General features: G+C 41.0%; 1 protein-coding gene across 1 annotated transcript in view; it reads left to right on the top strand.

Moving 5' to 3' along the window:
• Nucleotides 1-13,575, top strand: part of LOC115525951 (fatty acid desaturase 2-like protein FADS2B) — a 29,399-nt gene extending 15,824 nt beyond the window's left edge. Inside the window, exons 5-12 of the mRNA XM_030333384.1 lie at nucleotides 1,013-1,138; nucleotides 3,937-3,997; nucleotides 6,651-6,727; nucleotides 6,922-7,019; nucleotides 8,002-8,098; nucleotides 10,327-10,406; nucleotides 11,735-11,860; nucleotides 13,524-13,575. Of these exons, the coding sequence (XP_030189244.1) occupies nucleotides 1,013-1,138; nucleotides 3,937-3,997; nucleotides 6,651-6,727; nucleotides 6,922-7,019; nucleotides 8,002-8,098; nucleotides 10,327-10,406; nucleotides 11,735-11,860; nucleotides 13,524-13,575 (717 nt within the window). The remainder of the gene's footprint in view (nucleotides 1-1,012; nucleotides 1,139-3,936; nucleotides 3,998-6,650; nucleotides 6,728-6,921; nucleotides 7,020-8,001; nucleotides 8,099-10,326; nucleotides 10,407-11,734; nucleotides 11,861-13,523) is intronic.
• Nucleotides 13,576-17,097: the final 3,522 nt, after the last annotated feature.

The raw sequence follows: 17,097 nt of genomic DNA, 5'->3' as shown, positions 1-17,097 counted from the left end.
TCCAGTATCATACACATACAGCCATCTTAATTTGACTGGTCACACTTCAAGTGCTCAAAAGCCAGCATGTGGCTCATGGCTACCATATTGGACAGTGACGATGTAAAACATGTATAGGCCAGTTATTGAGATATATCAAATATGCAATAAAAACCAAATGCTGCTTATTCTTATGTAATAATTTATGTAATAGGGGAAAGGAGAATAAATTGAATATCTCAGTATGCCAACATTTTACATATATCATCTCATGTCTCCCCAAACAACCCATGGAGGTAAATGTCATTACTGCAGATGGAATAGAGCCTCAAAGAGGGTGAAATTTACCCAAGCCACACAGCAGTATTTATATATCCAGGGTATGAAACCACATTGATGTGCTACCAAATCCTTGCTCTATTAAAACCTTTATATTGTCATTGAGAGAAAGAAAATCATAAGCAACCTAATCAGGGATGATTTGAACTCGGCATCAGTTAAAATATTTTTATTCTCATTTATATTTATATGAGATCATTGAAGCCTGAACATGCAAGAATCTGAGCCAAGCCCCCTACAAAATCATTTCAGATCCATGATTCTTTGAAATACTGATTAAAGCAGGATTCCTAGGACCGTTTTTTCCCGAGAGCTAATTAAAGTTTTAGAGTTGAATTTTCTTTATTTGTAAAATAAGAATACTAACTGCCCTTCCTACCTTCAGGATTTTTTAAATGAGGACCCCCACCCAAAATAAAGGTTGGAAAAACATTTCATTTTACCGGTTTTTGTGAATTTTCATGATCAGGAGTTGCATTAGCCTGAATTTGTGTTCCTGGATCCCATGATTATTTGATTGTAGGCTTTGAAAGGCTCTATCCAATGAGCCATTCTGTGACCCAGCAGTCAGGGAACAAGTTCCAGAAGCTCAGATATCTTACTTTGACTTTGGAGATGCATGCAGAAAACTCTGAGAGCAAAGGACATCCCAGGAGAGAAATCTTGCAGCTAATGAACCCTCTCTTCTCCTCAGGGCCTGTCAACATGCTGGTGGAATCACCGACACTTCCAACATCATGTAAAAACAAACATCTACCCCAAAGACCCAGATATTAATACAGGCCCACTTTTTGTGAATGGATATTTGAAGCCTGTCCAGGTATGTTTAGAGCTGCTGCAAACATGAGAAATGTTCCCGGAAGTGGTTCCTGGAAATGTCTATGGTCTTGTCCTGGAAAGATCGAGCTGAGGGTTCCCACTTCAAGCATGTTCTCAGAACACGTCTCCTTCTTTTATGTCTGGTATAGAGATGTGAAGTAACTGATTCTGGGGTTGTATGAATAGAAGAAGATGTGAAGCATGGGACTCTGTGACTTGAAAGGACATGTCGCCAACCTCCAACAGCAGGAAATATGATAACCCGTATCACTCTGCTTGAGCAATCCTGGTGATAGACAGATCCCTGCCCAGTGGCCCTCACTACTTGTAAGGCAACAAAAGTTAATGTTAGGTAGTGAAACCACATGACTGAGGTTGGCAATGACTTTCCAAAGTTGGACGAGGATGAGACATTCGCTCAGAAAAAAACTTATCAGTACATCCAATAAGCACTAAATCACAAATATCTGAATAACTAGCTATCTCAACTAAGTCTAGCTCAGCGAGGAAAGGCTGTGCTGGTATTTTTAGTTCATGTTCATTTTGTTCATTTAAACATGAACCACAGCCCAAATGTTTTCTAAGACACTTAGAGATCTCACCTCTCATTTGGACTTGTTAAACAATAGAAAAGGGAGGGTAAAGTCAACTCCAGAATTTTTCAGTTATTGATTTTATTTAGCCTCAACTTAAAATCATCATGTAAAGGACTATTACCAAATTTTTTTTAGGAGAAAGTCTTACTTCAACAAAGGAGGTATGAGGATAATCACAGAAAGATCTCCCCCCTCTAGGGAAATGGTAGATCCCAAGATTCCGGTGCTTAGGAAGAGGCTGCTATTTCCTAAAACAACTTAGGAGTTTTATTAAAAGTAAGAATAGCTCTGTCAGTTGCTGCCTGTGGTTTGTGCTACATAAACCAAAAGTTGTGCAACTTTTTGAAAATAAGCTTTCCCAGCTTTGGAAGACCCAATTTTCTTCTCCACTGAATTAGGAAACAATCCCTTGACTAGATTTTTAAAAGTCTCTGAGGGTGCCTGGGTGGCTCAGTCGGTTAAGTGTCTGACTTCCTCTCAGGTCATGATTTCATGGTTCCTGAGTTTGAACCCCACATCAGGCTCACTGCTGTCAGCAAGGACCCTGCTTTGGATCCTCTTTCCTATTCTCTCTCTGCCCCTCCACTGCTTGTTCTGTCTCTCTCAAAATAAATAATCTTAAAAAAATCTCTGGCTGCCATCACAAATCAGTTGCTTTTGACAATGGCTCCACAAACAAATTGGACTTGCCTGATGTTTGTGGACTCCTACGCTCATCAACAAAAGTGTGATACTTTGATTTCTCTAATCATCCCCACAGAGTGAGAAGGGTTTGTCTTACTGAATTTTATGAAGCAGGCTGCCCCTCCCCAGAAGTACCTCCTTAAGGCTGTGTTCAGTATGCATGCTGCCTCTTCACAAATGGTGGAGGTCACCTCTCCAAGTTTTACAGTTGCTCGTCAACATCTCCCTAGACCCTAGGGCTCCATTTAATACAGTTGCAGAGCTACTACTGTCCGAGACATTGCTTGAAATTATTTAAACTCTAAAATTCAGTTGTTTTACATAAAAAATGGTTCTGATGAGCCCTGAACTTTTTCTTCATTCTCATTTTACTGTCATATTTCTACCATTTTCTTCAAGCATTCTACTTTCCAGGTTCTGTGCTCATGTTCTGAAAGACTTAGAGTCCTCCTTTGGAGTGATACTCAAAATCAGTCCTCTGTTTAGGTGTGCCAGCTCCCAGGAATTTCCACCTGCTCTTTTCCCCATGTTTCCCACTACTTAAATGTCTGCAGGTTTGAGAGTAACTGGAAATGGTTCTTATTACATCATCATTATGCTATTTATTTTTACCTATCATAGTAAGAGAAGAAAAGGTCAACCCTGCCATCCAAATACAAAAAGATATCTATATGTAGGAGGGAAGGTATCAGCAGAATGGGGGACAGCAGAAATCAATCACTTCCCATAGTATTGTGACCAAGTGAACATACCATAAAACTATAGAGCAGATGTAAATTTTTATTCATTCATTCTTTCTTTCAACTGAACATTAATTGTATGTTTACTAGGTACTGGAAGTTTAACCATTACCTCTATGCCTCCCCTCAGGGTGTTTGCTGTCCTTGTGCACTAAGCATACAATAAATTAACTAAGGAGACTCCTCTAGAAAGTGAATCGAATTACCAGCATTAAGATTTAGTAATATCATTGCACCTTATAAATAGTCCATCACAGTGTGAGATCCACAGTGAGAACACAAAGGAGAGAAGATGGGACAGATAAGAGGGGCCATGCCTATATCTTCTACATATGACTATTTGACAAATATCTGTTGAATGAATGAATGGAGATGGAGACTGAGCTTCAGGCAGACTTCTAAACACCATAGTGAAGAGAAGCTTGGAAAACCCATCAGAAATATTCCCTTTTGATCACCACTCCACTCCATAGAAGGACAAAAAAATTTCAAAATGGCTACCATAGGAATTTTTAAAAAATCACAATCCCCGTAGTCAAATGCAAGAATTACCCACATTTAATTAAAGAAAAAAGATGCTGCAATATTTTCTCTTATTCCAGTTCTTGTTCTTCTAGTGCCTCAAGTGTGACAGCCAACAAATTCTGACCATATGGCTCTTTCCATAGAGATTTTAAACACACACACACACACACACACACACACACAGAGCAATGTTCTTGAGTATTAACGACCACAAGTATTGTCTCTTATTTTAGTTTTATGCTCTCTCCTTTCAGAATGGCAAGAAGAAAATCAGTTACATCAACTATGAAAAGCAGCACCTGTGTTTCTACATGGGTGAGTCCTTGGAGCCACTTTCCTTATCATACCGTGTCCTTGAAGCAAGCCGTTGTCAAGCCAGACGGCACAACAGCAATGCTCTCACAGAGAGACCAGGCCATGTTTTATTGTGACTTGGAAAAGTAGCATGTCTTATTTCAGACTTCCTGGGGGCAAAAGTCTGAAAAGGAAAGCAAAAAAAGCAAATAGGTATTTAAAAAAATTTTTTTAATATTTATTTATTTTTGATAGAGAAAGAGTGAGACAGAGTGTGAGTGGAGTGGGGCAGAGAGAGAGATGGAGACACAGAATCTGAAGCAGGCTTGAGACTGAGCTGTCAGCACAGAGCCTGATGCAGGGCCTGAACTCACAAACCATGAGATCATGACTTGAGCCCAAGTCGGAAGCTTCACTGACTGCACCACCCAGGCATCCTGCAAATAGGTACTTCTAATGTGCGTCTAATGAGATAGTTCAAGAGGGATGAAGTCAGAATGCCAATTTAAGCCTTGCATCTGAGACTATCATAGGAAAACTAAACACCTGTCAAGAAGAAAAGAATAATGGTATTTTGATAGGGAGGAAAAATAGGAAAAGAATGCCAAAGCACTGACATTATGAAGCCAGAGAATATAGAAGCTCAGGAATAAACGGCACCTGAGAGCTACTGTGTGAGAGGAAGCGGGTTGCTCCCATGGTCTACATACAGCTGCAGAATATGTGTGTGTGTGTGTGTGTGTGTAAGGTAGTAATTAAAACTACCCAAACAACAAAATGTATTGATATCCTAATGCAAACAGTCTAAATTATCATGATAAGTTTTTTTACAGAAAGCCAGTATTTGAACAATCAACTGTAAAGATATTTTAAAACACAAAGGAAACCTTCCATCATTCAAAGTATATTTTGTAACATAAAGGATTTTTAATTTCTAAACTGGTATCTTGTGTATCAAAAAGCTTTCAGGGTTCCTGGCTGGCTCAGTTGGCAGACCATGTGTCTCTTGATCTTGGGGTGGTGAGTTCGAGCCCCATGTTGGGTACAGAGATTATAAATAAATAAACCTAAAATTAAAAAGCTTTCAAGAGGAGCAATAATAACTGTTAAGACATGTGTTCAGTTTCTCAGTGGAAAGTACAGGGCATTTCTAACCAATCTTTGAGGTTCAGTAATCCTGCAAATGTTTAAATGCCCACTTCATAAACACAAGTCACATGGAGCACCTGGTTGGCTCAGTTGGTTAAGTACCCAACTCTTGATTTGGGCTTAGGTCGTGATCCCAGGGTCATGAGATTGAGCCCCAAGTTGAGCTCTGTGCTGAGTGTGCGACTGCTTAAGAGTCTCTCTCCTTCTTTTTCTGCCCCTCCTCTAAAAATCAACAACAACAAAACCACAAGTCACTGGAAATCTTTTATGATATTTTCACCCAATTTAAGTGAAAATCATATGTATGTACAAATATATATATAATATATATGCGTGTTCAGGCTTGAAAGAAATATATATAAACCTGAATATGTGTTCTGGCTTGAAAGAAAATAGGGAAGCTAAATAATTCTGACTATGATAAAATATCATAAGCAAAAATACTTTGCTCTTAACCAAACTCAAACCCATACCAACTCACAAAGAAAGTTTTTGTGGAACCCCAAGCTATGCTCGTCCTAAACATGGTTACGCATTTGAGAAATGAGACAAAATTAGGGAAGCCCCCAAACATTTACTTTAGATCAGTGGTTCTCAACCAAAAAAATACTGTCCTACTGGGACATAGACAAAAATGTCAGGTTATTGCCCCCCGTACAGAGGCTGGGAGATAGGGTCCTATCCTGATTTTACTACATTCAAAGGAATGACTCTCAGGTCTTTGATAAAGGCATTTATGGGTTGTAGAAGATCAATCACAAAGAGTCAGAGAAAGTATTTTACAATTGTAAGTTTTCTAACAGAAATAGTCTAAGCCTGAGGCCTGCAGTCAGCTTTGGCTAGAACAAACAGTAAATTCAGTTGGCAATGTTGAACTTTCTCAGGCAGAACTGTAAGGGGGCTGGGGTCATCCCAGAGGCATGGCCTTGAACTGTTAAAAACTATGCTCATGTTTGTTGAAATATCTCAGTGTGGAGGTTGGACCAAATCATTCATGCTAAGAGTTTGTAGAGTTTGAGAGTCAGAAATCCAGTATTGAGACCTAGTGGAGAAAGAGGGCTCGACTAAAGTCAGGACTCCAACACACTGCTTTGTGCTCTAGACAGCCCCCCTGGTCCTGGAGAAGCAGGTAAATAACCATCCGGTCAGAAAGTGAGTACAGGTTCTGTGTTTCTGCCACCTTGACATATTGTGACAGGGCCCATTCCTAAAATTGTGATGATGATGGATTCCATGGACCTTGAGAAAGTTTGAAATTTTGCAGCAGAAGCTCTTCTGGGTTGCTCCATCAAGAATGATTCAAATCTTCAAAGCTTCCTCTTTCTTAGTCTCTTTGAGAGAGCTTGACCCAAAACCTGGTTCAGCCTCAGAGACTCAAAGAACTCCATGGAGTCCAGAAAGTGGTTGTGGATCTCCACTTTGCATCCCTTCTCAGGGGCAACATTCCAGGAGTAGCATGTTAAGGAGATAGATTTCTGCTTACTTACATCATCTTTTACTCACCATCTTTTGTGTTCTTTTTCAGTTGGGCTCTTTCTCCTAATGCCTGTGTATGCCAACCTGATGTCCATGGAAATGATATACCTCCAAAAGTCTTGGGTGGTGAGTAACTTGACTCATCCTCTGAAGCTAGATCAGGTAGAAAAAGGGGTGGAAAATGCCTGGTTCCTTCTAGATGCAGCTTCCTTGAGCGATAAGGCATAAGATTTAGCCAGTATGAGAAGGGGCCCTAACCTGGGGAAGGGGAAATGAAATTGTGTCCAGGGCATTTAACTGTCAATTACTTTTCTCTGCAGGAGTTTGCCTGGGTCAGCAGCTTTTATATCCACTATTTTATCATGTTTGGCCCTTTTTATGGAATCTTCGGAACCATATTGCTCATATTTTTGGTCAAGTAAGAAAGCAAGAATATTCTTTTATTCCCATAACCTATATGATTCTCCTACATTCCTTACCTGAGATATTTGTGATTAGCAGAAGATTGGAACACCATGCCCAAGCTCCGTAGCTGAGACATTTCCATAAAAACGTTTTTTTTTAAGTTGAAATAGTTGAATAAGAAGAGTCGTTTGAAAAAAGAGTTTGCCCAATCTTGTCCTTTTCTTCCTACATACTTAATTCTCAATTGAAGAATTCCATCTGATCCCCAAGTTCTTTAGAATTGTAATCCAGTTGGACACCATAACCTCGCCAAGAATAATGGAAGGACAGTCTTTATGACTAGAGATTTCCCCAAAACTAAAATGGCTTCAGACTAAACAGCTCTCTTCAACTTCCCAATTTATTCCTCTCCCATTCTTTCACATTATTATCCTAAATCTTACATAATAATGCCATTGACAACTACTAGGCATCACAACTTTGATAAAGGATTTACCTGCATTATATTATTTGATGTAATCCTTGCACATCCCTGTAATGTAGATAGCATCATCTTCATTTTTCTGCTAAGGGATCGAAACCTCAGAGAGTTAGTTAGGTCATTTGTCAAACTTACAGAGCAAGTAGGGGCCAGTGGCAGTGCCACACCAGAACTTGAGCCAAGTTCTGCCTGATGGCAAAGCCGAGGCTGTCGATCACTTTGCATATGCCCTAGGTATCCTTTGATCCTTGCACCAATGCTACAGAAAACTTTGGGGTCACTGCACTCATACATCAGGCTGCAAGGCTGGTTTTGTGCCCAAAACCCAGTGTGTCATCTCTACACATAAAGGGCCTCCAAAGAGGAAAACAAGTGACCTCCATTTTATTGGAACCTTTGATTCCCTTCCGTTTCCTCAGTTGCTCAGCCAGATCTTCCAGCAGTTGTGCCAGCCCAGTGTTGGGAACTGAAGCACCCCAAGAAGTCATCACTTTCTCCTTTTATTCTCTGAAAGGTTTCTCGAAAGTCCCTGGGTAGCATATGTTACCCAGATGAGCCATGTACCTATGAGAATAAGCAAAGAGGAGAACCGGGACTGGCTCAGCGCTCAGGTAATGGTGGAGTTCCTGGGAAAAGGTCCTTCCGATTATACTGCTAAGAGGCAGGTACTGCCCACTGCTTTGCGAATGCTATGATTATTACCACTTTACAGATGGTAAAACTAAGGCATGAAGAAGTTGAGTACCTTGTATGATATTGCCCAGCTAATAAGTGGTAGAAAGCAGGTTTTAAACCTGGGCAGTCTGATTTCAGAGCCTTTGCTCTAAACTAAGCGTCAGTAAACTACGGTCCAAGGGCCAAATGGGGCTCGTTGCCTGCTTTTGTAAATCAAATTTTATTGGAACACAGCCATGCTTGTACATTTACATATTATATATGACTGCTTTCATTCTATAAAAGAAAAACAGAGTAACTATGACAGAGAAGTAAAATATTTACTGTCTTGCACTTTATAGAAAACATTTGCTGACCTGTCTCCCACCCGACCCAGTCTTTCAAGTGAATCTGAGCTCTTAGAATCACAAAATGAATTTTACACCTAGATGGTCCCTGGAAGTCACTTCACGTCATTTTATAGGTAGAAAGACCCAGAGAGGAGACATGGCATGCTCTTTGAGCATGTAGTTAATGATTAACAGAGTTATGATCAGTATAGAATCCCCTTGACTGCTAAGCCTTCCAGTGGTTAGGCCATGATTATACCACTTCCTTCTCCAAGCTCATTCCCAAATTCAGTGGACCTTGCATTAAAGCAGAGTATTGGTTCTAAAACTTTTTGGTCACGGACCACCTTACGCTCTGCAAAGTTATACAAGTTTTTGAGGACCTCAATGGGCTTTTTTTTTTTTAATGTGGGTTATAGCCATTGATATTTACTATATTTGAAACTAAAACTGAGAATTTTTAAAAGTTTATTTATTAATTAACTTTAAAACAACAAGAATAAAGCCAGTACATTTTAAACATCAAACTGATGATGCCATTCTAGGTTTAGAGTCCTCTGGAAAAAAAATCTACTGCACAAGCATCAGAAATTGGAAATGAAAAATGCAAATGCTGCATTAGAGGTATTCTGGGAGTAGTTTTGACTTTGCAGATCTCCTGAAAGGTTCTTAGAGAACCCTAGGGTGCTCTGAAGTACACTCTGAGAAACGCTGACATAGAACAACCACAAAAATGACATTCAAAATAGCAACAACCCCAACCTTAGAAAGGCAGCGAATAAAATGGCAATCATAAAGATTCTTAATCTTGGAAGCCTAGAGAAGCCTAGGAACTCCTTCTCAGGATAATGGTTTTAAATGTGTAAATAAAATACATTAGATTTCAAAGGAAACTACTTCTACTGAAATGCATTTCTATTCTCAGAACCCATGGTTGAACAATTAACTGCCTTACTTCTCACTTAGAAGTCCTTCAAATGTACTGTATGGAAATGGTATTCTAATCTCTACAGTCTCTACCCAAATCCTACAATCCCACTTCCCATTTGCCAGTCATCATTCGTGACACCTTAGCTTTCTGTATCCAAGGGCTGATGGTGACTTAGCCCCTCAAATCCCACATACTTCTTCATATCTATTGCATTGCATAAACTTCTTAGCAATATGTCTTATCTTTTTATTTATTTTTTGAAAAAAAATTTTAACGCTTTATTTTTTGAGAGACAGAGAGAGACAGAGTATGAGCAGGGGAGGGGCAGAGAGGAGGCAAAGAATATGAAGCAGGCTCCAGGCCCCGAGCTGTCATCACAGAGCCCAATGCAGGGCTTGAACTCATGAACACAAGATCATGACCTGAGCTGAAGTCAGACGCTCAACCGACTGAGCCACCCAGGGGCCCCTCTTATCACTTTTTTAAAATTATAAAGCTATAATTAAAAGCCTATATAAATCATAAGCTCCTTGAGACCTGACACTGTGCTTTTTTTTTTTTTTTTAACGTTTATTTATTTTTTGAGACAGAGAGAGAAACAGTGTGGGTTGGGGGGAGGGACAAAGAGTGAATACCAAGCAGGCTTCTCACTGTCAGTGCAGAGCTTGACCAGGGGTTTAAACTCATGATCCGCGAGATCATGACCTGAACTGAAATCAAGAGTTGCACACTTAATGCGCTGAGCCACCAGGGGCCCCACTGTGTATCTTTCTTATCCTTCAAAGTTTCTTACAGAAAATAGATACTTGTTGACTAATTGACTTAAAGAGAATAAATAAAGGTTTAATTTGTTTAATCTGACATGTGGGCTTATTTACATCTAATGTAAGCTTTTTCTTTGCAGGTCTTGGCCACCTGTAATGTTGAACAGTCCTTTTTCAATGACTGGTTCACTGGGCATCTGAACTTCCAGATTGAGCACCAGTGAGTGATAGAAACAGTCCATGATAAAAGGCAAAGGCTGTCACTTATAACAGTCCCCCACCCTCCATACAGTCCAGAACAGAGCCCTAGACTAGGGATTTCAGAGGGAAAAAATGAATCAGAATTCTCTAAATTCTATTAACTTCAAAGGTAAGAAAGTGAAGAAAGAAAAGCATAAGGGGTAATAATTGAGTAAATGGAGGGAAATCTTGGAAAAATAACAATGACTCAGTTCATAGATTCCCAAGGACTTAGGAATTGGTGGTTGTTTTCTTTGCATGTGGTTTGTTGGCAAAACCCAAGAAAAATCATGATACTTGTGTAACAAAGTTATGTCGAAATTAATTTTTATTTTTAACATCAACCTGTATCTATATCTTTAGAGCCAAGGTTACAAAACAATCAACTGAAATCCAGTTTCTGCTGCAATTTCCAAATGATATTTGAACTACTTTACCAATAGGTAGTTATGTGCACATGTACCAAAGAAGGAGAAAACGATAGTACTTTGAAAGTCAATCGCGGCAGAATATTCAAGGAAGAGACTTTCCTATTCATCTTTCCTCTTCATCTAAGCTGTATCTGTGATAGAGCAGGAAAAAGTTCTTATACCTATTCATGGGATTTTCTCATCCTTTCTCTCATGGTATTCCTTTAAAATCTCGGCAAAGCAAGAAAGCTTATTATTCATATGTTATCAAAGTAAAGTTTAAAACCTAAAAAGTTCACCTGGCTGGTAATTAAAAGCCTTGAATAAAACCCATCTCTCCTCCCTTCTTATTCCTATCTTAGAACTTTCCCCCATACACCTTGACTAAAACTTACTGAATACTCATTTATTGTACAAGAGTTAGAGGTATCCACAGAGAGAGACAGAGACAGAATTGGAGAGGGGGGGTATCTCCAGCTCACTAGGCAATTAATTGCTAAGTAATCTCTACACTCAGTGTGGGGCTTGAACTTACAACCCTGAAATCAAGAGTTCCATGCTGCACTGACTGAGTCAGCTAGGCACCCCTCCAGCTCTCTAGATAATTCAGAATGGTAGAAAATCTTATACTTTCATATGACTTGGTCAAATTAATATATTTGATAGAGGTAATTCTCTTAGGTCTTCCCAAACATTAGCCACCCACAGGGCTTACAGAGGGTTGAGAGATAAGATTGGAGTGTTCTGGCAACAGATTTTGAGCTTCCTGGAACAGAAGTATTGTACAATGTCAAGGTCTGCATTGCTAATAGAGTTTTATCCAATAATAGGGGAACAAAAACTCCTTCAAGTTGCTCCTTTGATCTAAGTTTTGTATCTCCTGTATCTGTTTCCCTAGTCTGTTTCCCACAATGCCATGCCATAATTATCACAAGGTGGCACCCTTGGTGAGGTCGCTGTGTGCCAAGCATGGATTGCAGTATGTGAACAAGCCCCTGTTGAAAGCATTTGGAGATATCACCAGGTAATTACAGAGTCTCTCAGCTCGTAGCTCTCATTTCCCCCTCACTGCTTGTCTCCACACTATTCACTGGCTTGTGAATCACTTACCCATAAGCTATTTATTAAGGGACATCTGTATGCCCAGCATGGACGTGAGACCCTTCAGGGAACATCAACAATGCAATGTTAAAAAATAATTCTTACCATTTACCTACTGCCTTGTGGGCACTTCTTAGTGAAAATGCCTTGCTACCCTACTACTAAGTATCAAGCTTCTTAAAACAAGGGCTGCATGTTATTTGACTCTGTATCCCCTACAGAACCTTGACCTGCTTTAGAATTTATGTGCTGGGAGGGACTCTCAAATCATGGTCCAGAGTTGCAAACTAAATGCCTACAGGGTCCAGGGACATAACTGTATGGATCAGGGAAGGGTGACTGACCAAGAGCAGAGAAACCCACCAAAACTGAAAGTCAGTACTCATCTTGGTGCATTCAAAGCTCCACAGAGAACATTAACAGCCTATGATCAGACTTTAGTAAGTTTCCCTGTCTTTTGGAATTAGGAAAAAAATTGCCAGTGTCTTGAATGAAGCCAACTAGGCCAGGCCTGGCCTGATCTGACCCTTAGATGGTCCTCCAGTTACATACTCTTCACCATGCCCATCTTACTTTTCTGCCCTCCAGAGATCTGGCCCTTCTTCAGTTGCTACAGAACTCCCTGTCCCTTGCCATCTCCTGTCCTTTGTCCCCTTATCTTCTGCCTAGAATGTTCTTCCAGTCCATGGCCTCCCCTCATAAAACCTTGTCGATTTCCATCCCTTCTCCAAGGCTCATAAATGCCTTTTCCTCATCTTGGTCTTTCCTCAACCCCAGGACTCAACCTGTCACTTGCTTTTGCAGGTGCTCTAGCACAAGCTTCTCTTAACTTGTGAGCTTTATCACAATCATGAACAAATAACATCGTGGGTAATAAATTATTTAATATGTGTCTCCCAAGCTAGACGAGGAACTCCACATAGGTGGGACTCATGTTGTTCCTACTCACTGCTGTATTCCCAGAGCCTAGAAAAACACCTTTCACATTGTAAAATATGATGAGTGTGTAATAGGATGGGTTGGTATAGAGGTATATGCTTTATCTTACAGAGATTCAGAGAAGCTTTTTTTTAATGCTAGGGAAAAGGACTGTGGATAGTCTGGGGTACAAAAAAGAATAAAATGAAAGAAAAACTGAACCCCCTCCCTAAAGGAAATGTGAAATCATCTGCTAACATGCAATGCAGTGTATTTGTTTCCCTCCACTGGGCAACAGAAAAGACATCTTTTTTTTTTAATTTTTTTTTTCAACGTTTATTTATTTTTGGGACAGAGAGAGACAGAGCATGAACGGGGGAGGGGCAGAGAGAGAGGGAGACACAGAATCGGAAACAGGCTCCAGGCTCTGAGCCATCAGCCCAGAGCCTGACGCGGGGCTCGAACTCCCGGACCGCGAGATCGTGACCTGGCTGAAGTCGGACGCTTAACCGACTGCGCCACCCAGGCGCCCCAGAAAAGACATCTTTCAGCCATAACTGAAAATAACAACATTTCCCTGAGCCAAGTAAAGGAGTGCATGGTCCATGGCGCATCTCCATTTACATTAAAGTCTCATCTACTGATGATTTTGTTTACCTCTCCCACAGGGACTTGAAGAAATCTGCAACCCTCTGGATGGATGCTTACTATGAAACATGAAGCAGAGCATCAACCTTGACACACATGTAGCTGTGTCTCTGAAGGGGGTTGATGATGTGCAAGAGCTCTTTCCTGCTTACCTGCTGGTGCCATAGGCATACGTGTGGTGACAGGAGTGTGAACCCCAAGGGCACATGATGACCCCTTCCCTGAAGGTTTTCTCTGCAATTGCAAAGCAATGGAAACACAAGATGGTTAGGGTACCAAAAGGGAAATGGGAGCCAATTTTCTTTATTTCTTCTATAGAATCTTGAACTTAGTCCTACTAATAGACCTAATCAGATCATCTCCATCACTGGGGCGTATGCAAGGGAACCAGGCAAAAGTCTTACTGAGAAACTGGGTATAAGAAGAAGTGGGACAAAAGAGAGACCTCTGATGGACACTTGGGAAAACAGCACGGTTGCCCTTAGAAGAGATGGTGTATTTAAGAAATTTCTGCTGACCATACAAATTTTTGCTTATTCCTTACTTAAATGTGTGAGCCTCTTTTTTCTCTAAAAATTAAACATAATTAACATTAAAGTCTCCTTTATGTTTCAATCTTCACTTTGGAGTTTTCTTATTGTAATGGCATATGTGTAATTATGGTGTGTATGTATTTTTCTTCCAACTTATAAAATCTCTTAAGGAGCTCCCTACATCCAGGCCCAATATCCACTGACACAGGAGGTTAAGCTTCTGTATTTTAGCATTACTGGCCTTCTGCTAAAGCGTAAACTGGTCCTGAGCATAAGACTGATTTGCCTAATTCCTACCCACAAGAGCGGAAATACTGTGCCTTGCTATTGAGTAACTCTGATGAAGGAAAGAGATTTGTTTTCTGTAATGTAGGCCCCAGGCTGTGTCAAGGCATTTTCCAAGCTTAGCACCGAGTTATGCATTTCTTAAGATAAGAGAGTTTCAATGCTAGAAGGATGAGTGGACACTCTCAAGACCATACTGATGTCTGGCTTTGGTGCTTTTGCTCATCTGTTCATGGGGTCATGTTGGAGCTCACCCTCGCTGTGAGGAGGGAAAGCAAACAGTATAAACTTCCATCTGCAGCTCCAGGCAAGTCAGCATTAGGGATTTATCTGTTGTCTGAAATGCTACCAGGAAGCATTTCATTCCCTTACTCCAAACCCTGCAAAATACTCTTTTTCTTTGTTCTTAATTAAATCCCCAGGTTCAGGAGCACAGATCCTGTGGCAGAAGTGAGTGTTATGACTTGAAAGAAGCCACTGGTGCTGAAGCAGAGGGAGCAGGGGCCAGAGAGGTACAAGATGGGGCAATGAAGGACAGTATGTGAAGTGACTCACAGGTCCAGGGGAGTTAACCATGTATGTCAAAGCCAGGAAAGCAAGAACTGGTTGGGGGGGGAGGAGCATTGAAATGGTAATAATATTGAACAGGGAAGTTAAGCAGAGGATAGAAAGGAAGAAAGGCCTTATTGGTTTTATGATTCTTTGTAATATAAGCCCTAATGGATATGGCCATAACCCATATTCCACCTACTGGTGGATCTATAAGTGATTTCTCCTGACAGAAATCAGGGCTGCAAGTGGGTGTGGGGGACAGTGGTTGTTTTCTCTGCCTCATCTGGTTCAACCCCCAGAGGTGCTCAAGTCCTGTTTCTCCTCCTGGTCACTAGAAATAGCAAGTCGACTTCTCCCTGGACAGACTCAGTAACTCAAAGGCATCCCTCTCTGTGTTGAGACCAGACCACTTGGCAGTTGCCTGAATGGAGTTGGTTACTGTGGGACTGAACACATCTGGGAGATTTTGACACATTTTGTAGGGAAAACATGTGAAATTAGTTCAAGCAAGTTGCTAGGTAAGAAAAATTTATGGTGGGTAAACTTTAACCTGCTTAAGGTGTCCCAAGTCAGCATAGTAGTCATTTTCATGAACTATCTCAACTAATTTATCTCCCTCACCCTGTGCTGACAGGTATTTGCACTTGGTGAAGAATGTGACTACATTTTATTACCTGTTCAACAAGCCTCCTGGAGAAGGAGAACCAAGGCCTGTCACGTTCACAGCTTCCCACAACACTGAGCACTGAGGGAGAATCTAGATGGTCAGTCCTCAGGGTATTTCATTTCTGTCCTCTCTGCTCTATGGCCGCTTGAATGAAGGTGGCTTGCCGGGCCAGACTTCTGCATCTTTAAACTAAATGACTCCTGAGAATTGAGTTACAGCCTTACCTGAAACTGTTCAATGGGTTTTCACGGCTCTTGGAATAAAGAGCCAACCCTCAGATGGCCAACAGACTTTGCCTGCATTGGCCCCTCCCCATTGCCCTCCCCTACCTTGTACCAGACTGGCCCTTGTTCCCTCTGCTTCGGCCCCAGTGGCTTCTTCCAGTCATGACACTTGCTCTGCTACAGGGTCTTTGCCCCTAAGCCCAGTGTCTGAACCCCTCTGTCACCCTCCCTGCCTTCACTTCTTCTCTCCTGGTTACCTGCCACTCACCTGCTGATCTCAGGGCAGCCTCCACACTAAAGGCCTATTGTAAGTCAAGGCCTATTGTAAGTCAAGGCCTATTGTTATACACTCTGTAACAATTACTACAGGTAAAATTGTACATTCGTTTGTGTGATTCATTAATTTGTTTGTCTTCCACCCCAGCCTGCAATATCCATGAGAGTAGGGAGTGTCTGATCTGTTGGAGACGCATAACAAAGATGTGTGGAAGGAAGGGAGGGAGGGAGGAAGAGAGGGAGGCAAAGGAGGAAGACAAGTATGTGAATGTAATTCTTTCTAATTTGATAGAAAGGAAAAAAATGTCATATATATGAAAAGCATTTCTATATTCTAACTCTGAATTATTAAAATTATCATCAAAACATAAGAACATCTACTAAGCAGTAAGTACTGAGCTACCCCCTTTGTAGACATTATTCCATTTAATCTTCATAATAGCCCCTTGGGGCAAGTCCTATAATTAATCTCACTTTATAGAAGAAAAACTTGGGGCTTAGGCAGGCCAAACAACTTGCCTGATGTTATAGATGGGACGTGGCTGGAGTAGTTTCAGACCCAGCGATGCCTGACTCCATAGTCAACCTTCATTAATTTCCAAGTCAAGGAATTCAAAGCAAAGGGGAATTAAGTGACATTAGTAGATACCGACAGTGGGCATTTCTGGAATAATTTCAATCACTTGCCAGGAGGTGATGGAATAAGCATTAAGATAGTTATCTTTTCACCTCAGCAGGAACAGGTGCCCCGGGGAAGGGAAGGCCAGAGGAGCATATGACAGGCACAGCACCAACTCAGAAAGGATTCCTGGTAAGGTGCCTGGGTGGCTCAGTCGGTTAAGCATCCAACTTTGGCTCAGGTCATGATGTCACAGTTTGTGAGTCTGAGCCCCACATCGGGCTCTGTGCTGACAGCTCAGAGTCTGGAACCTGCTGTGTCTCCCTCTCTCTATGCCCATCCCCTGCTCGCACTCTCTCTCTCTCGCTCTCTCTCTCTCTCTCAAAAATAAATAAACATTGAAGAAAGAAAGTAAAATATACAGAAAGAGAGAAAAAG

The sequence above is a fragment of the Lynx canadensis genome, chromosome D1, assembly GCF_007474595.2.
Source record: "Lynx canadensis isolate LIC74 chromosome D1, mLynCan4.pri.v2, whole genome shotgun sequence".
Taxonomy (NCBI): domain Eukaryota; kingdom Metazoa; phylum Chordata; class Mammalia; order Carnivora; family Felidae; genus Lynx; species Lynx canadensis.
The sequence above is the reverse complement of the archived record's forward strand: the minus strand, read 5'-3'. Positions and strand labels throughout refer to the sequence as shown.